Source organism: Melospiza melodia, chromosome 26 (assembly GCF_035770615.1).
Source record: "Melospiza melodia melodia isolate bMelMel2 chromosome 26, bMelMel2.pri, whole genome shotgun sequence".
NCBI lineage: Eukaryota > Metazoa > Chordata > Aves > Passeriformes > Passerellidae > Melospiza > Melospiza melodia.
Genome location: NC_086219.1, coordinates 5,396,906 through 5,417,227, shown reverse-complemented (window position 1 = coordinate 5,417,227; position 20,322 = coordinate 5,396,906). Strand labels below are relative to the sequence as shown.

The 20,322-nt window shown below is 58.1% G+C and overlaps 2 protein-coding genes across 2 annotated transcripts; both read right to left on the bottom strand.

Annotated features, from left to right (window-relative positions):
* Positions 1–766: 766 nt before the first annotated feature.
* SVBP (small vasohibin binding protein) lies at positions 767–1,952 on the bottom strand. Its single transcript, XM_063176964.1, has 3 exons — positions 1,860–1,952; positions 1,038–1,159; positions 767–956 (listed from the first exon to the last, which is right to left on the bottom strand). The coding sequence occupies exons 2-3, from the start codon at positions 1,155–1,157 to the stop codon at positions 870–872; spliced, it is 207 nt and encodes a 68-aa protein (XP_063033034.1). The 5' UTR covers positions 1,158–1,159; positions 1,860–1,952; the 3' UTR covers positions 767–869.
* Positions 1,953–4,242: 2,290 nt separating this feature from the next.
* LOC134429544 (E3 ubiquitin-protein ligase TRIM62-like) lies at positions 4,243–11,750 on the bottom strand. The gene is given in 8 exon segments (XM_063176755.1): positions 4,243–4,960; positions 6,743–6,858; positions 7,901–8,157; positions 9,552–9,647; positions 11,345–11,501; positions 11,503–11,612; positions 11,614–11,717; positions 11,720–11,750. Coding segments are annotated over 8 exon segments (1,422 nt in total). The 3' UTR covers positions 4,243–4,409.
* Positions 11,751–20,322: the final 8,572 nt, after the last annotated feature.

The window sequence follows — 20,322 nt, the reverse complement described above, 5'->3', positions numbered from 1 at the left end:
GAGGGAAACCCCATCCCCCCAACAGCAGAGAGCTCCAAATCCTTGGGAAATGGGAAATTTAGAGTTTGTCCTGACAAGAGACCCCCAAGCCCTTCTCTGCATAGGAACCTGAAGTTTAGGGATCCCTCACACTGTGGCCAAGTGGGAATTAATTACAAAGGGAGGTTCACACTCCAAAAACAAGGAGGGCCCTCCCTGGCTGGGAGGAGGAAGATGCTGATCAAACTTCCAGAGGGTTTCCAACACGGGATTCTCTGGGAGCAGCTTAGAATTCACCACTTAACCCGTGGCTGCAGGGAAACACCACATCCCAAACGTGGTTTATTTTCACCCTCTCAGTGTGACACAGCTGGGGCAGGGAAAGGAGGGCAGCAGGACTCGATCCAAAGTCTCTGCAGAGCCGGAGGCCGCCGGACAGCAGCGGCTGGAGCAGAGGGTGTGGGCGGAGGAAGGAAGCGAAGGTCAAACCTGGCGCTGCAGGAACGCTCGGGATCCCCGGGGAGGCTCTGCCGGCTGCAGCAGCTGCGGGATGCGGCTCCTGCTGGATCCCATTGGGATAAACCTCGGCTCCGGGAGGGCAGAACCCTGCCCTGAAGCAGGGAATGGCTCCTGCTGCGTCCCCATGGGATTAACCCCAGCTCAGGGAGGGCAGGACCCTTCCCTGAAGCAGGGAATGGCGGGGTGGGGCCGTGCCTGGAGCCGGCACCCGGCACTGCAGCTGCTCTGGCCTCAGGCCATTCGCACCCGGAGCAAGCAGGAGCCGGGAGACAGAGAACCAGCAGAGATTTTATTGATACAAAAAGGGCGATTTGATAATAAATACCGGGGGATTAGAAAAGGGGGGGGTAAGGCAGAGGCCGGGCTGGCTGTCATTCCCCGGATCCCTGCATCTGCTTGCAGAAGGAGTCGAACTGCTGCTGCTCCAGCTCCGTCATCACCCGGTTCAGGGCGTAGATCTGGGGTGGGGAAAGGGTTAGGATGGCAAAGGGGGCTCGGCCGCGGCTTGGGCCGGGTCCCTCCCCATTCCCCGCTCCCACCTCCGCCCGCTGCCGCTGCTTCAGCTCCTGCTGCGCCGACCTCTGCTTGGCCTTCTCCAGGCGAGCCGCCGGCTCCCGCGGCTTCGGCCGCTCCTTCCGCGCCCCCGCGCCCGGATCCATGGCTGCGGCCCGGGCTGGGGTCACCGGGGGCCCCGGAGCCACCCACAGGGACCCCCCGGCCCTGACACCCCCACACAGCCGAGGCTCGCATGGGGTGCCCCAATGGCATCCCCAAAGGGGACTCCCCACATCCACCCTGGGGGCCCGGGGTGACCCCCAAACGCATCCTAAGCCTCACAGGAGAGACTCAACCCCACCCGGAGCCTCTCGGGTGCCTCACACCCACCCCACAGTTATGCTGAGCCCCACAGGGCCCCCCCAAGGCTTCTCCCCGTCACCCCCCATTGCCCTCAGCGGCCCCATCTCCTCACACCTCGCCCCACAACACCCAGAGCACCCCCAAGCTCACACACACCCCGATCCCAAACCCCCTCTCCACCCTCACAGCCCCTGCACCCCATCGCCCACAGACACCACTGAAGGCCCCCAGGCCCCTCACAGCCCTCTCCGTCTCCCCAGCCCCTCATAAATCACAACCCGCCCGAACCCCCCCCACCCTCAGTGCCCCACAAGGCGCCCCCCGTGCCCACAGCCCCACCCAGCAGCCAACAAGCTCCTTCCCAGGCCCACAGGGGACGCCTCAGCCCCCGGACTCCCTCAGCCCCCTCCAAGGCCCCGGTGCCCCGTCGCTGCCGCAGCCGAGCCCCTCACGCCCCTCGCTCCCTCAGCCCCCGGTGCCCCCCCCCCCGCGTTCCCCGGTACCGGAGGGGCTGTGCCCGGGGCAAGATGGCAGGGCACCCCTTCCGCTTTTCGGTGCTCGATTGCCCACCCTGGGCGCACGCGCGGAGAGCACGGGCCGGGCCCCGCAGCGCCGCCTGGCGGGCGGGGAAGGGAACTGCTCCCAGTGTGCCCCACTGTCCTTTACTGGTGTGTGACACATCCCCAGTGCTCCTTTACTGGTGTGTGACACATCCCCAGTGCTCCTTTACTGGTGTGTGACACATCCCCACACTGTCCTTTACTGGTGTGTGACACATCCCCAGTGCTCCTTTACTGGTGTGTGACACATCCCCACACTGTCCTTTACTGGTGTGTGACACATCCCCACACTGTCCTTTACTGGTGTGTGACACCCCCAAACATCCCCCCCCAGTGCTCCTTTACTGTGTGACACATCCCCAGTGCTCCTTTACTGGTGTGCGACACATCCCCAGTGCTCCTTTACTGGTGTGTGACACAGCCCCAGTGCTCCTTTACTGGTGTGTGACACAGCCCCAGTGCTCCTTTACTGGTGTGTGACACCCCCAAACATCCCCCCACAGTGCTCCTTTACTGGTGTGTGACACATCCCCAGTGCTCCTTTACCGGTGTGTGACACATCCCCAGTGCTCCTTTAATGTTGTGTGCACCCCCAGTGCCCTACTGTCCTTTACTGGTGTGTGACACCCCTAAACATCCCCCCAGTGCTCCTTTACTGGTGTGTGACACCCTCCCCAATGCTCCTTTTTACTGGTGTGTGACACTCCCCCAGTGCCCCGTTGTCCTTTACTCGTGTGTGACACATCCCCAGTGCTCCTTCACTGGTGTGTGACACATCCCCAGTGCTCCTTTACCGGTGTGTGCCACCCCCTACACATCCCCCCCACTCCCTACACATCCCCCCCTGCCCCGTGTTCCTATAAACAGCCCCCCTATACACCCCCATCCCTCCACATACAGCCCATCCCCTGCACAGCCACACATCTCCCCTGTTACACCACAGCCCAGGCCCTAAAGAACAGCCCCTTCTGTCACCCCACTGTACAGCCCACCCCGTTACCACCCCACACAGCTGCCTCCATACACCACACCCATATATGACAGCCCAGCCCCTACACATAACCCCATACACCCTACAGAGACCCCCCAAAACATCACAGAGCACCCCGTGTACCACATCCAGGCACACAGCACCCCCTGTGTGCAGCCCACCCCCCACAGATCAGCCCCTCTGTACAGCCCAGCCTGCACAGCCCAGCTCCCACACAGCCCCTGGACACCGCAGTACACAGAGAGCCCTGCCAGGGCTGGCACAGCCTGGCACAGCACAGCACAGCACAGCACGCATGGCATGGCATGGCACAGCAGAGCACGGGGCTGTACATGTGGCACGTGTGTCACAGGACATGTCCCACGGCATGGTGATCCCTGACACATGGGTGTGACACCCATGGCACCCCCATGATGGTGACAGACCCCTGCCATGGCACAGAGCAGGGCACAATGTCCCAGCACGGTGACACACCCCTACCATGGCACAGTGCCACAATGCCCCCAGCACAGTGTGGCACCCCCATGATGGTAACATATCTCTGCCATGGCACTGTGCCACAATGCCCCCAGCATGGCACCCCCAGCATGGTGACACACTCTTGCCATGGCACAGTGCTACAATGTCCCCAGCTCAGCGTGGCACCCCCAGCACAGTGACACACCCTTGCCATGGCACAGTGCCACAATGCCCCCAGCTCAGCGTGGCACCCCCAGCATGGTGACACACCCCTGCCATGGCACAGCGCCACAATGCCCCCAGCATGGCACCCCCCAGCATGGTGACACACCCTTGCCATGGCACAGTGCCACAATGTCCCCAGCACAGTGTGGCACCCCTAGCATGGTGACACACCCCTGCCATGGCACAGAGCAGGGCACAATGCCCCCGGTAGCGTGGCACTCCCATCATGGTGACAGATCCCTGCCCTGGCACAGCCTACCATGGCACAGCGCCACAATGTCCCCAGCTCAGTGTGGCACCCCCAGCATGGTGACACACCCCTGCCATGGCACAGTGCCACAATGCCCCCAGCATGGCACCCCCAGCATGGTAACACACCCCTGCCATGGCACTGTGCCACAATGCCCCCAGCATGGCACCCCCAGCACGGTGACACACCCCTGCCTGGCACAGCCTACCATGGCACTGTGCCACAATGCCCCCAGCTCAGCGTGGCACCCCCAGCACGGTGACACACCCCTGCCATGGCACTGTGCCACAATGTCCCCAGCTCAGCGTGGCACCCCAGCACGGTGACACACCCCTGCCATGTCACCCCACGGTGCCCCCAGCCCAGCCCCCCCACCCTGGGGCTCTCCACCACCCAGCCCCTTCTCTCCAAATCCTTTATTGCCGATCCCAGCCCCCCGCACTGGGATCCCCTGGAAGCACAGGACCGAGAGCAGCAGGCGCAACGCCAGACCCTGCCCAGCACCGACACCAGTTCCTGGAGTGGGGGAACACCCGCCAGGGCCGGGGGGGACACCCCAAAACCTCCCCTAGATACGGACGGTGTTGATCCGCAGCGGCTGCACGTTCTTGCCGTTGGCGTGGCTCTGGCCAGGGCTGAAATAGGAGCACAGCTTGCCGGGAAACCTCTCCCTGAAGGTGTAGAGCCAGGACATGTCGTCGGCGTTGTAGAAGATGAGCAGCCCCTTGTCGTAGTCCAGGAAGACGCCCACCTTCTCCAGCTTGCCCTTGACGTTGAGCCGCGTCCAGGGCTCGGTGCAGGCGCTGTACTGGTTCCCGTCGTGCATCACGATGCAGTAGAAGCCGCGGCTGGGCTGGATCTGGATGCTGCCCTTGCGGGTGACGGCCTCGTGGGCCAGGCCGATCATCCACTGGGTTTTTTCGGACACCACCACCTCCCAGTAGTGCACGCCGGCCCCGAAGGCCTCGGCGCCCAGCACCGACACCTCGACGTCGAAGCGGCGCGGCGAGTCCTGCAGCGGCTGCGGGTGCAGGTTGCCGTAGGCCACGATGGTGCAGTCGTCCGACAGGATGAGGCGGTGGTGGGCAGTGCCAGGGTCCAGGGTCAGCGCTGCTGGCACTGCCACAGCAGGGACGGGGGGGGAACGAGGGTTAGTGCAGCCCTGGAGACAGCCCAGGTGCCACTGGGGTGACGAGCGGCACGGGGAGGTCACCAGGGTGGTCTTGTGCTCATCCCTCACTGGGGTGTTCTGTCCTCATGCTCATCCCTTGTCAGTGATGCTCCCCATCCCTGCTCCTCATCACTGATGTCCCAGACCCTTTGGAGCAATGTCCCCATTCCTTGTCAGTCAAGTTTCCCGTCCCTGCTCCTCATCACTGATGTCCCAGACCCTTTGGAGCAATGTCCCCATCCCTTGTCAGTGATGCTCCCCATCCCTGCTCCTCATCACTGATGTCCCAGACCCTTTGGAGCAATGTCCCCATCCCTTGTCAGTGACATCCTGTTCCCTCTTAGGTGATGTGCCCTTCTTCATCCCTCACTGGGGTGTACTGTCCTCAGTGGTGTCCCCTGTCCCTCACTGCTGTGTGTCTGCTCCTCATCACTGATGTCCCAGACCCCCAGCAGCAATGTCCCCATCCCTTGTCAGTGACATCCCATTCCCTCCCAGGTGACGTCCCCTTCCCCATCCCTCACTGAGGTGTTCTATCTTCATGCTCATCCCTTGTCAGTGATGTCCCCTGTCCCTCACTGCTACGTCCCTGCTCTTCATCACTGATATCCCAGACCCTTGGCAGCAATGTCCCCATCCCTTGTCAGTGATGTCCCCTGTCCCTTGCTGGTGTGTCCCTGCTCTTCACCACTGATGTCCCAGACCCTTGGCAGCAATGTCCCCATCCCTTGTCAGTGACATCCTGCTCCCTCCCAGATGACGTCCCCTTCCCCATCCTTCACTGGGTCTCCTGTCCTCATGCTCATTCCCTTGTCAGTGATGTCCCCTGTCCCTGACTGGTGTGTCCTGCTCATCACTGATGTCCCAGACCCTTGGCAACAATGTCCCCATCCCTTGTCAGTGATGTCCCCTGTCCCTGACTGGTGTGTCCCTGCTCATCACTGATGTCCCAGACCCTCGGCAGCAATGCTGCAAGGGCTGCACTAAGCCTCGTCTCCATCCCTTGTCAGTGACATCCCATTCCCTCCCAGGTGGTATTCCACTTCCCCATCCCTCACTGGGTCTCCTGTCCTCATGCTCATCCCTTGTCTCAGAATCACACAATGATGAGGTTGGAAGGGACCTCCAAGATCATCGAGTCCAACCTGTGCCCTAACACCTCAACCAGACTCTAGCCCAAGTGCCATGTCCAGGCTTTTTAAGCACATCCAGAGATGGTGATTCTACCCGTCCCTGGGAAGAGCATTCCAGTGCTTTATTATTCTTTTGTGAAAATTTTTTCCTAATATCCAACCTGTACCTTCCCTGATGTAGCTCAAGACTCTGGTTCTGTCAGTGCAGCCTGGTGGAAGAGACCAAACCCCACCTGTCTGCAACCTCCCTTCAGGAATGGACTGAAAGGATCCTAGAAGAACTACCCAAAGAGCTTTCCAAAGAATCTTGGAAGAACCTCCCCAAAAAACCCAAACCTCCCTTCAGGAATTGTAGAGAGCAATAAGGTCACCTCTAAGCCTCTTGTCCAGGCTGAACAACCCCAGCTCCTCAGTGATGTTCCCTGTCCCTCAGTGGTGTGTCCCTGCTCCTCATCACTGACATCCCAGACCCTCAGCAGCAATGTCCCCATCCCCTGTCAGTGACATGTGATGTCCCCTTCCCCATGCCTCACTGGTGTGTTCCTGTCCCAGGTTACCTCCCCATCCCTTTCCACTCCCCCATCCCCATGTCCTCACCAGGATGGATGTCCTGGAAGAGGGATTTCCAGATGGTGTACTGCAGTGGGCCCATGTACTTGGAGGTGGGGAAGTCCTCATAGGTCAGGTTGGTCTCGTGGATCTTCCCCTTCAGCCTGTGGAGAAGAACATTGCTGTGTGATGTCAGAGCTTGCCTCAGTTTCCCAATCCTTCCCCAGGTGCCAATCACCTCTCCTTTCCCCCTCCCTTGCCCCTGCTGAGTGCTGTCTGTCAATCCTGGCATTCCAGAAGGGATTGGCAGAGTTCAAAAGATGCCTTTCAGCCCTGGGGGACATTGGGCCATCCAGGTGTCATTTGTCCCCTGAGACTCGCCCCCCTTACCTGGTTGGTGGCTCCCTACCCCTTCCCTGCCCCTCTCCCCAGGGTTCAAAGGAGCAGCAACCACGGGCTCAGGGAGTTCTGGTGGAACTGGTGCTGCATTCAGAGGCCTGTGGGCCAGAATGAAGCTCTGGATCCAAACCCTCCATCAGAACCGACTCCTTTCCTTCACCATCACCTCAAAGCTTCTCCACCAGAGGTAAACCTGAGGACCAGACCCTGTCATGGGGAAAAGCTCCATCCCACCACCACCAGAGCTCCTGCATGCCTGGACTTGTCCCAGGTGCCCAGCTGCAATAGCCAGCTAGCCAAAGATGTTTCTGAAGTGAAACCACCACACATCCAGCCAGCCAAAGATGTTTCTGAAGTGAAACCACCACACATCCAGCTAGCCAAAGGTGTCACTGAGGTGAAAACACCACACACCCAGCCAGCCAAAGGTGTCTCTGAGGTGAAAACACCACGCACCCAGCCAGCCAAAGGTGTCTCTGGGGTGAAACACCACACATCCAGCTTAGCCAAAAGTGTCTCTGAGGTGAAAACACCACACACCCAGCTGGCCAAAGATGTTTCTGAGGTGAAACACCACACATCCAGCGTAGCCAAAGATGTTTCTGAGGTGAAACACTACACATCCAGCTTAGCCAAAGGTGTCTCTGAGGTGAAACCACCACAGTTTCCACCTTTGGTCGAGCAGCAAGGGCCAGACGAGCCCAGGCACGTTCCACCTGGCCATATTGGTATTAATTCCAAAGAAAACACACGCTACCGAGGCAGGGGTGACACGGGTGACACCGCCACCCCCTCACCACCACCCACCTCTCGGAGAGGGACGCCACCCCGGCCAGGAAGACGTGTTTGTCGGCCTCGGCCAGGCGCTCCTGCAGGATCTGGGCGCCCTCCTGGACCTTGCGCAGCTGCTGGCTGTAGCGCTGGATCTTGTGCTCGATGTCGCTGAGCGTGCGCGCCGTGTCGGCCTCCAGCTCCTCCAGCATGGCCTTCTGCCGCTCGCGCAGCAGCCGGTGCAGCCGCTCAAACGCCTCCCCGATGGTCCCCCGCAGGCTCTTGGCTGAGGACTTGGGGTGCAAAGGGGGGTCAGGGGTGCACAAAGATCGGCTGGTCAAGCCAGGAGGTCCTTCATCACCCAAGTGAATGTCTACAAGGGTATCGGATCATGCAAGGGTGGGTTTGGTTGTGTGTCCTTAAAAGACTGAATGGACTGAAAGGATGCTGGAAGAACTAGCCAAAGAGGTTTCCAAAAAGCCTAGGAGAGCCTCCCCAAAAAAACCTCAAAGAACCCTAGGAGAACCTCCCCAAAAAACCTCAAAGAACCCTAGGAGAACCTCCCCAAAAAACCTCAAAGAACTCTAGGAGAACCTCTCCAAAAAAAACCTAGGAGAACTTCCCTAAGAAAACCTAATAGAACCCTAGGACAACCTCCTCAAAAAAATCATAAAAGAACCCTAGGAGAACCTCCCAAAAAACCTAAAAGAACCTGAGGAGAGCCTCCCCAAAAAACCTAAAAGAACCCTAGGAGAACCTCCTCAAAGAAACCTAAAAGAATCCTAAAAGAACCTCCCCAAAAAAGCCTTACAAAGAAGCCTAGGAGAATCTCCCCAAAAAAACCTAAAAGAATCCCACAAGAACCTCCCCAAAAAACCTAAAAGAAGCCCAGGAGAACTTCCCCAAAAAAAGCTAAAAGAACTTTAGAAGAAACTTCTCAAAAAAAACCTTACAAAGAACCCCCCAGAACCCTAAAGTAACCCTAAAAGAACCTCCCAAAGATCCTAAAAAAGCACCTTAAGGAATCTTCCCAAGAAACCTAAAAGAACCCTACAAGAACCTTCCAAAGAACCTTAAAACAATCTCCAAAAGAACCCTGAAAAAAAACTCACAAAAATTTATGGAGGTCTTAAAAGAATTCTTAAAGAACCTTTAAAGAGATCTTTTAGGAACCCTAAAAAAAACCCCTAAAATCCTCTAAAATTCCTCAAATTACACCTTAAAATCCCCTTAAAAAAAAAAAAAAAAAAAACAAAAAAAAAAAAAAAAAAAAAAAAAAAACAAAAAAAAACCAAAAAACAGGAAACCAAAACTAAAAAAAAAAAAAACCCAAAAACCTAAAAAGCCCCACCTCACTTGCTGGTGGGGACGGGGAGAAAATTGAACCTCACTGGACATTGAACCCCTGAGTGAAGAGATAATTAATTAATTAAAAAGATAAATCAAAGCAGGCCTGCAGGAATTTACAGAGGGATGAGCAGCCCCATTGGAGGACCACAGAAGGAAAAAATGGTGGAAATCCAGGAAATTGTCCAGTTTGGAGTGTTTGGAAGCTCCAAAAGCAGGCTGGTGAGGGTCAGGGTTGGGGTGGCAATGAGGGTGACCCCAATTCTGCTTTGGGGGGCTGTGAAGGGCTGGGGGGAAAAGAGGGGGTCCCCAGGGGTGACAGTGGTGTCCTCACACCTACCTTGGTCTCAGCCAGCTGCTTCTTGAGGAGCTGCAGGGCTTCTGTGTGGCCACGCTCGCTCTCCTGCAGCCCCTGGAGCTGCTCCTTCAGCTCCCGCTGGGGACAGGAGGGAAAACCCAGAAATTGGTGATTTGGGGCAAAAAAAGGGATCCCACAGGGAGCTCTCCCACCCAAACCAGCCATGGGGTTATGGGGCTGTGGGATGGCCAGGTTATGGGTGGCCTCTGTGGGATGAGGGTCCTGCCTGGGGTGGGGGTGACAGGTCCTGGATTGGAAGGTCCTGGATTGGGGGACAGCTCAGCCATGGGCGGATTTGGGGGTTCCCAAAGATTCCCAGTGGGGATGGAGAAGGGGGATCCCAGGGGGATAACGTGTGGAGCAGTGTGGAGGGATGGAGGATGAATGGATGATAGATGGATGATGAATGGAGAGATGGATGGATGGATGGATGGATGGATGGATGGATGGATGGATGGATGGATGGATGGATGGATGGATGGATGGATGGATGGATGGAGGGATGGAGGGATGGATGGATGGGGCTGGCCCAACACAGACAAAAGGACTGAGGGAACAGACAGACTGGAGGAAGGCATGGAGCTGATCCCAGGGAGGAGAGGAGGAGGGAGTGACAGACAGACAGACAGACAGAAGGGAGCCGTGGCACCGACTCCAATGGGGAAAAGAAGGAATACAGGAAATACAGGGTTCAGGGACACGTGGGCAGGAGGAAGTCACAGGAGTGACCCCCATGGAGACAGGAGGGGTGCACAGACAGACTGATGGGGAAATGCAGGGGGACTGACCCTGACAAGAAAATAATTGGTGCAGGGACACAGGGACAGACAGGAAAACAGCGCAAGGATGACCCCCACAGGGACAGGAGGGTTGCAGGACAGACAGAATGACAGACGTGGGCACAGGGCTGACCCTGAGAAGGAAAAGCAGTACAGGACAGAGGGACTGGAAGAAGCCACAGGAAGAAGCCTCTGCTTCCATAATGAGTGTCTGGCAGGAGCAGGGACAGGAGCAGTGGCCTCACAGAGTGACACCAGCCTGGAGGGGACCCCAGGGACCATGTGGGGTCTCAGGGCAGCAGTGGGAGCAGCGGTCCTGGTGCTGGGGCTGTCCCTGTCACCCTCAGAGCACTCACAGTGCTGTGACCCTAAAGGTGACAGATGGGGTGCAGGGACAGATAGACATACAGAAAGAAGGCACGGGGCTGCCCCTGATAGGGAAAAGAAGGAGTGCAGGATGGAAGAAGGGGTGCAGGGACAGAAGAAGGGGTGCAGGGACAGGCACATGGGAGGGAAGCCACAAGACCGATGCCCATGGGCTCAGGATGGGCACAGGGACAAAAGGGAAGGCACAGCCACGGATGTGAGAGGGACCAGGTGGACACAGCAGCCCCAAGGAACCCCACAGGGACCTGTGACCGTGTTCACAGGGGTCTGAGGATGAGGGAAGAGACGAGGATCTGACTCCGTGTTTCAGAAGGCTTGATTTATTATTTTATGATATATATTGTATTAAAACTGTACTAAAAGAATAGGAGAAAGGATTTCATCAGAAGCTGGCTAAGAATAGAACAGGAAAGAATCATAACAAAGGCTGGGCTGCGATTGGCCATTAATTAGAAACAACCAACATGGGCCAATCACAGATGCACCTGTTGCATTCCACAGCAGCAAATAACCATTGTTACATTTGGTTCCTGAGCCCTCTCAGCTTCTCAGCAGGACAAACCCTAAGGAAAGGATTTTCCATAAAGGATGCCTGTGCCAGGGACCCACCTGCAGCTCCTCGAAGGCGTCATCCACGTTGGTGACCTGGTGCTGCTCGTGCACGGCCGGCTCGTCGCAGAAGAAGCAAACCACGGCGCGGTCGGTGAGGCAGAAGAGCTTCACCTTCTCGTGGTCCTTGCAGGGGAAGGGGCTGCGCTGGGCGCCAGGATGGCGTCCAGGGGAAGGCGCTGTAGCGCTCCACGATGTTGGCCAGCTTGAGGCTGGGCGCCAGCGTGGGCTCGGGGAAGGTGCGGCGGCACTCGGGGCAGTCGCGCGTCGCCCTGCGGCTCCTGGCGCACCCAGTGCTCCGTGATGCAGCGGCGGCAGAAGTAGTGCTCGCAGCCCAGCCCCACCGGGTCCTGGTAGATGCTCAGGCAGATGAGCACAGCAGCTCGTCCTTGAGGCTGCAGGCCATGGCTGCTGGGCTGGGGGAGAGGGTAAATGGGGTCAGGGGGTGCCAGGGAGGCTGGGAGAGGGGTACGGGGTAAGGGGCGTGAGGTTAGTGGGTGCTGGGAGAGGGGTACACAGGGTGAGAGAAGAGGGGGCACGGGGTCAGGGGGCTGGGGAGAGGGGCATGGGTCAGGGGGGCTGGGAAGAGGGGCACACAGGGTCGGGGGTGTGGGGAGAGGGGCACACGGGGTCAGGGGAGAGGGGCATGGGGTCAGGGGCGGCTGGGGAGAGGGGCACAGCGTCAGGAGGTGCTGAGGAGAGGGGCATGGGGTCAGGGTGATGGGAGGGCGGCTGGGGTTAGGGGAGCTGGGAGAGGGGCACACAGGGTCAGGGGAGAGGGGCACGGGGTTAGGAGGAGCTGGGCACAACAGCACAGGGTCAGGGGGGGGACCAGGGAGAGGGGGCATGGGGTTAGGGGGGCTGCGGAGAGGGCACAGGTTCAAGGGGTGCTGGAGAGGGGCACAGGGCTAGGAGGGACCAGGGAGAGGGGCACAGAGTCAGGGGGGGGGCTGGGAGAGGGGCATGGTTTGGGGGGGCACTGGGGATAACAGCATGGGGTCAGGGGGGCTGGGAAAGGGTAAACAGGGTCAAGGGGGCACTGGGGAGAAGGGCACACGGGGTCAAGGGGAGAGGGGCACACAGAGTCAAGACGCAGGGTTAGGGACATGGGGTCAGGAGGGGCTGGGGACAGCAGCATGGGGTCAGGGGGCCAAGAAGAGGAGCATGGAGCCAGGGGGGCTGCAGACAGGGACACAGGGTCAGGGGACCTGAAAGACTGGTACAGGGTCAGGGGGGGCTGGGAAGAGGGGCGTGCGGGTTAGGGTGAATGGGGGATTGCGGGGAGGGGGACCATGGGGGAACAAGGTGAATGGGGGGGCTCTGGGTGGAGGAGAGAGGATGAATGAGGGGAGGGGGTAAAAGGGGGGCTTGGGTAGAAGCAGTTGTGGGGGAGAGGCTGAGTGAAGGCCTTGGGTTGATAGGGAAAGGGTGAATGAGAGGGTTTGAGGTGGAAGGTAAAGGGATGGGGGGAGGTTGAAGGTGGAGAGGGTGAGTGGAGGCCTTGGGATGAAGGTGAGAAGGTGAACGGGAGCTTGGAGGGTGAGCAGAGGGCTCGGGGTGGAAGAGGCTGGGGGGAAACCAATGAGGTTTGGGGTGGGAGGAAGTTAAGGTGAGAGAGTGAGCGGGGGCTTGAGGGGGGTGAATGGGATTGATGGGGAGGGCATAAGTGGGGGGACTTGGGGTGGGGAGAAATGGGGGAGTAGGGGAGAGGATGATAATAAGGGGGATGGGGATCAGGTGGGAATGGGGGGGCGCAGGGTTTGTAATGGGGGCAAGGTGGGGGTCGGGATGCAATGGGGGCTGAGGGGCTGCAGTTGGGGAAATGGGAGTGTCAGGAGGCAATAAGGGGCTGGAGGATTTACAAAGGGGGAACAGAGGGGGTCAGGATGCAATTGGGGGTGCTCAGAGGTTGCACTGTGGGGAATGGATCAGGCCACAACAGGAGGATGTAGGGTTACAATGGGGGACCAAGCTGCAACAGGGTTGCAGTGCAGGGAGGGGGAAGTGGGGGTCAGGATACAATGAGGGGGGGCTGGAGGGGTTACATTAGGAGATCAGGATGCAACGCGGATAATGGGAGCATCAGGATGTAGTTGGGCGGATTTGGGATAGATCAGAGCAATGCTGGGAGAGACACAATAGGGTTGCAATAGGAGCGAAAGCTGGGGTGAATCAGATACAGAGCATGTCTGACAGGGGCACCGGGATATTGGGGAGTGGGGCTGAACCTGCAGAGTGCTGGGGGGCAGGGATGGGCTGAATGAGGGCACAGGGGCGGGTGGGGCTGAGGCTGGGTTGGGGTCCGGGCTGAGGCTGGGTCTGGGGTCCGGGGCTTAGGCTGGGTTTGGGGTTTGGGGTCTGGGGTCCGGGGCTCAGGCTGGCTCTGGGCAGTCAGGATTAAGGCTGGATTTGAGCTGCTCGGGTTCAGGCCGGATTTGGGGGCCGTGGCGAGGCTGCCCGTGGCGGGCTCGGGCTGAGGATGGATTTGGGGGGCTCGGGGCTGGGCTTGCACCGGAGCCTCGCGTTCGAGCCGCCCCCCGCTCGCGGCCGAGCCCGGGTTCGGAGACCGGTCCCCGCCAACACCGTCCGATGCCACCCGCGCTCCCTCAGCCGCCGGCGCTGGTGCCCTCACCCAGCCGGTGCCCGGTGCTGCTCTGGTGCCGTGCCCCGGTGCCGGTGCCGCTGGATCGCTGTCCCGCCGCCGCCTCAAGAGCGGCCCCGCCGCGACGGGCCGGGGTGGGACGAGCGAGAGGGGGCGCGGCCGCGCGGCACTTCCTGCCCGCCCCCCCCCGCGCCCACAGTGGGCCCGCCCCCACCCCATTGTCCCCCGCGCGGCGCGGCCTCGCCGGCGCGTACCATCGCCCGCCCGCGGGGGGGCGCTTAAAGGGGCCACGGCCAAGGCAGCCGTGTGCTGTCCGTCTGTCCGGACAGCCGGCCACTGACCCTTCCCCATCCTGACCTAAAGCCCTTTTGTCTATCCCTGTCTGTCCTCTGTCCATCCTTTCTCTTCCACTCAGCTATTTCCCTGTCAGCCCTTGATCATCCATTTGTCCGTCAGCCGTTCTGTCCCTCTGTCCTCTGATCTTTCCATCCATCTTCCACCTCGGTCTCGGTCCCCTGTCCAACCTTCTTCCCTTCCAGACCTTAATCTCCCTATCCATCCATTCGTCTGTCCTGTCCCTCTCTCCACCCATCTATCCATGCACCCAGTCTCTCTGTCCATCCCTCTGTCCAATCATCCATGCCTCCCATTGTGCATCCCTCTACCCACTCTCCCTCCCTCTGGCCCTCCATCAATCCCTCCAGATCTCCTTGTTATCCTGTCCACCCATTTCCCATGCGGTCCTTAAACCTTCATCCATCCATTTGTCCATGTCCTGACTCTCATCCATCCATCCATCCATCCATCCATCCATCCATCCATCCATCCATCCATCCATCCATCCATCCATCCATCCATCGCTTGCTCTCCCATCCACCCATTCCTCTTATTCCTCTGTCTCTCCATTTGTTTATCCATCCTGTCTATCCTTCCTGTACTCCTGCCCCTCTATCCCTTTCTTCCTCCCAGTTTCCTGTACCCACCAGTGACCAGAGCCAGGTGACCCCACAGCTGACACTGACAAACCTATTGCTGAGACAACACTGCTTTCCCCCCAAACCTATTGCTGAGAGAACATTGCTTTCTCCCCAAACCTATTGCTGAGAGAACATTGCTTTCACCCCAAATGTACCCATTTAGCCAAAAATTGCAGAGAGGAGTTTTGGGTGGCAGATATCTACTGTGTCATCACCATGCTTGGCCATGGTGGGACCGGTTGGGACCAGTGGCAGCACTGCCTGCCCCATAATGACGTTTCTACCCCCTGGGATCCCCAGGGATCCTTAACTCCCCACTTGAGGAACCAGAGAGACAAAGAAGGAACCCTGGGGTGGGGGTAAGGGGGGCTGGAAGATGGAGGGAGCAGTGGGGAAGGGGACACAGTTCCTGAGGGCAAGTTGAGCTGCATATTTGAGAAGAGGCGTGACTGCCTGGCCAACAGCCAACAGGAACAAACTGCTTGGTTTTCACTGCTGGATCACCCCCTCCCCCTGCTGGCACCCCCCTTGCCTCCCCCCAAACCCAGGTACACCCCATATCCCATTTATCCCCATCCCCTTACAGGGAATCTGCTCTGCTCCTCTTCCTGCTAGGCCCCAAAAGCTTGGAAACAGCTAAAAAAATATAACAAACCCACATGGTGTTGTTTTTTTTCCTGCTTGTTTTCCTGCTTTAGGAATTCAGGTCATGTCTCCCCTGTGGGACCCTCTGGGGACTGAGGAACAGCTGGAATGGTATCAAATAACCATGGAAAGAAGGAAAAATCCTTTTTTCACCCCAGATTCAGATGCAGGGCTAGAGGATCCCATCCCATGTAGTTAATGAGTTATTTAATTGTATCCTAAGCATTTGGGTGAAATTTCCAGGAATTTGGGGCAATGGAGAGCATCATCCCAACTGGAGCACGTGGCACTCAGCCAGCACTGCCAACACTCACCCTGGCGGATCATTGGGCAACGAAGGGAAACCACAGCGTGGTTTGGGCAAACAGGGAAATTAATCCCAGTTAATTAGTAAATTGGCTTTGTTACCTCCTGGTAAACCCCGTGTGAGCCAGGGGGGCCGCACCATGCCTCGATTCCCAATCTTTTTACGGGATACACGGCCCTTCCCTGCTGCGGTTCCAGCAGGCTGGAGGATCCCACAGTGTGGCGAGAGCCTGGGTGATGCGGCCAAGCCGGCGGGCAGGGAAAAACCTGTCTGTGCTCCCCACGTGTGCTGCGTGTGCCGGGAATGCCGGTGGCAAGGGAGGGAGGCCCCGAGGAGCCGGCGGTGCTGGAATGTTCCCCCTGGCCGCCGGCGGCATGGGCACGCCGGGACGTGCCTGCTCCGGCTCTTGGCGCGTGTGATTCCATCCTGGCACGGAAATCCATCGCTGCTGGAATGCCGGGAGCACCCCGGAGCGCTCCACCCCGCTGGGTTTCATCCCCAACCTTGTTGGTGGACCCCCCTTTCCTAAGGAGGATGCTGCTCTCCTCCATAGAGGAAGCAGGAAGCCGCCCCACACCGCCAGTTCTCATCTCCGCAGTGCTTTGCAAACAGTAACTAATTAATCCTAATTAACTCGTTACCTAATTAGAGCCCAAGGGCTCTCCCCTTTGCAGGGAGATGGGAAATTCTGGCACCTCGGGGGATTTTTTTTTTCCAGCCCAAAACCTCCATGTTTGCTTCGCACCAGCATCAGACTGTGCCCTTTGTACTCTCCATCGCTGCCAATCCAGGGAGAAAAACCTACTTTTTGGGGTTGCTAATGCCAAGAAGCCTGGAATGAACATTTTCCCTCATGTGGATAGCTGGCACTGGGAATACTGGCATCCCTAATGCCTGCTGTGCCCACCCATCCCAGGGGAGCCCACTCTGGTAGGTGCTTTCAACCATGTTTTTATGTAAAACAAGGGATTTTTGGGGAAGGAAACAAGTAGGTGGGTGGGATGAAGGTGTTTCCCAAAGAATTCCCTTTCCATGTGAGTGCCACAGGCTTTGGGAACACTGGAAAAGTTCTAGAGGATCCCAGTGTCACCACTCAAGGACCACATTTCTCACCAGAAAATCCCAGTTTGAAACCCATAGAATGGAAACCCATAAAAATCTCTTTTTCTCTGCTGAGCCTGCCGGAGATCCTGTATGGATCTGCTGCTGGTGGAACGGGAAGGACACACTGCTCTGTGCAGGTCTAACAGCCCTGTGGCTTTGCAGAAACCCTGTGGTGGTGATTCCAGCATGATTTCCTTCCACTCCCGCCTTCTGCTCCTTTTAATCGCGGTTGGATCTATCCTGGGAGCAAAACCAGCCTTGGAATCATATTTTTTTTTCAGCAGGCAAGCACTAATTTCCTTCATTTTCCAGCCTCTGGGATGGAGCTGGGCATGGGTTTTGTTGTTCTTTTTTTTTTTTTTTTTTTTTTCTTTCCCTGCATACCAACCACCTTCCCAGGAAAGGGGCCCCTTTCCCTCACCCAAGATTAATCCACCCAAAGTAGAGTTGGAAAAAAAGCCTGGAGTGTCACTTCTCCCAGCCAGTCCCAACAAGGAAAATCCCAGGAGATGTTCACCAGTCCTTGGTGGATCCCACAAGTTCAGCAGTGACCCACGCCATCTCCTCCCAGTGCAGATTTAGGATTGGATAACTCCACTCCCCCTGCAAAAAAAAAATCAGAAAATGCCTAAATTGGTGCCGAGGTTTAAAACCACCAGTTTCTTCATCACAGGGAAAAAAAATCCCACAGCAGAAGTGAAAGCCCTGATGGAAATTAACCCAGAGAGGGTGAAATCAGACATTAGGGAAGCTCTGGGGGGATCCAGGCTCTCCCAGTGTTCCATTTTTGGGTGGCAACTTCTGGGTGTCAATATCCGAAAATCAGATAAAAAGGGAGTTTTGGAGCTGCTGGCTCAGGTTATTGGTTGAGTCATGGATAATTAATGGATCTGGGGACCTTCCAGGATGGGGAAGTGATGGGAGATGGGGGATCCCAGCTGGAGGGTGACAGAGAATGAGGGAAGAGCCAGGGACAGGCCCAGAGGTCCCACGGGGGATGGTGCCTCTGTCCCAGCTCCATTGCTGTGGCCAGAACGTGTTCCAGGGGTTCTGACACCCCAGGCAGCTGCAAAGGGATGTCCACGCTGTGTCTTGGGTGCCCATCCCATCCCATCCCATCCCATCCCATCCCATCCCATCCCATCCCATCCCATCCATCCCATCCCATCCCATCCCATCCCATCCCATCCCATCCCAATCCTTTCCCATTTCCCACCTCTCTCAGAGGCACCATTTCCTTTCAGGACATCCCTCTCCTCTCCATCCTCCTCTGTGACAGAACACTTTGGGAAAACATGACAAAGAGCCTTAATTTTGTGTTTGTTTTTTTCTTAAAGTAATTTTAAAAGTGAAAACTCAGAAGCTCCAGGGTAAATCCCTTGGACCTAGGAGAAGAGGAATGGGTGGGATTTGCCCCCGCTCTTCCTTCCCCTGTGTGCAGTGTCTGTGGATTTAGGGAGCTGCAGGAGACCCACAGAGGAGCTGGGGGGACCCTGAGTTTGGGGGAGACCCCGAGAGGGGCTGGAAACCCCCTGGGAAATATTGGGGATCCTCAGGGTGATGAGGAGGACTGGGGATGTCCCTGATGGGGCTGTGGAGCCTCACAGAGGGGCTGAGGGTGGCAGAGGCAGAGAGGGGGAAATTTAGGGGAATTTGGGGGGATAAGAGGAACAGGGGTGCGTGGGGTATTAGTGGAACTAAGAAGGGCTGGGACCTGTGGGGGGCTGAGGAGATTTGGGGGGCTAAGAGAGTTCAGGGGGATTGAGGAGAACTGAGAGGAGCTGAGGAAAACCAAGGGAGCTGAAGAGAATCAGGAGTTCTGAGGAGATTTGTGTGGGAAATGGAGGGGTGACAGCTTGTGGGGCGCTGAGAGGAATTGGGAGCATGAGGAGCTTTTGGAGGGGCTGAGGGGAATGGGGTGGAAGAGTTTTAGGGGAGAGGAGGAGATTTTGGAGAGTCTGAGCAGATTTTGAGGAGTCTGAGGAGACTTGGGAGGCCTGAGGAGATTTTGGGGTGGTCTGAGGGGATTTGGGGACATTGAGGAGTCCTGGAGATGCTGAGGAAACTGGGGGATGAGGAGATTTGGTGGGGCTGGAGAAGGCTGAGGAGAATGAAAGGAACTGATGGGATCTGGAGGATCTGAGGAGATTTGGGGGGATCTGAATGGAACTGGGGGTTTGAGGAGATCTGGGGAGTCTCTGAGATTTGGGGGGTCTGAGTGAAATTGAGGATCTAGGGGGATCTGGGCATTTGAAGATCTTTGGGTGGCATAAGAGGAACTGGGGGGCTGAGGAGATTTGGAGGCTTTGAGGAGATTTTGGGGGATTCCGAGGATATTTGGGGATGTGAGGACACTGAGAAGTCCCGAAGGCACTGAGGGAACCATGCGGTTGAGATTTGAGGGATCTGAGACTTGGCAGGGTCAGAGGAGAACTGAGGAGAAACAGGGGATTGAGGAACTTTGGGTGGGCTGAGGGAAAAGGGGTGACTGTGGAGATTTTGGGGGTACTGAGGTGAACTGAGTGGGCTGAGGAGATTTGAGTGGGCTGAGATTTGAGGGTTGCAAAAATTTGGGCGGGCTAGCGATGCTGAAGGAGTGGGGCAGGCTGAGAATGAAGGGGAGCCGGGGGGTGAGGAGACTTGAGGCAGCTGAGGGAACCAGAGGGCTGAGGAGATTTGGGGGCCTGAGGGAACCAGGGAGCCCAGACAGGGCTGAGGGGGCTGCGGAGGTTCGGGGAGCCCTGCCGGAGCCGAGGGGACCGGCTGGATGAAGGGGTGTTGGAGGCTGAGGGAACCGGAGAGCCCCGACAGGGCTGAGGGGGCTCGGGGGGCTGCGGAGGTTCGGGGAGCCCTGCTGGGGCTGAGGGGACCGGCCGGATGAGGAGATTTGGGGCCCTGAGGGAACCAGGGAGCCCTGACAGGGTTCGGGGGGCTGCGGAGGTTCGGGGAGCCCTGCTGGGGCCGAGGGGAATGACCGGGTGAGAAGGTGTTGGAGGCTGAGGGAACCGGGGAGCCCCGATAGCGCTGAGGAGGCTTGGGGGGCTGTGGGTACTGAGGCGTCTTCCCGGGCCTGAGGGAATCGGGGGCTGCGGAGCTTTGGGGAGCCCAGGGGGGGCTGAGGGGAGCTGAGGGGACCTGGGGAGCCAAGAGGACTTGCAGGGCTGCGGACACCAGGCACCCCTCCCGGGGCTGAGGGAGCCGGGGCTGCGGAGCTTCGCGGAGCTCTCCGGGGGCTGCGGCGGTTTCGGGGGGCTGCGGGCCCCGGGAAGCCCTTCGGGCCGGGGTGCCCCAGCCCAGCTCAGCCCAGCCCGTCCCTGGGCGGGCGGTGGCGGCGGCGGGGCCG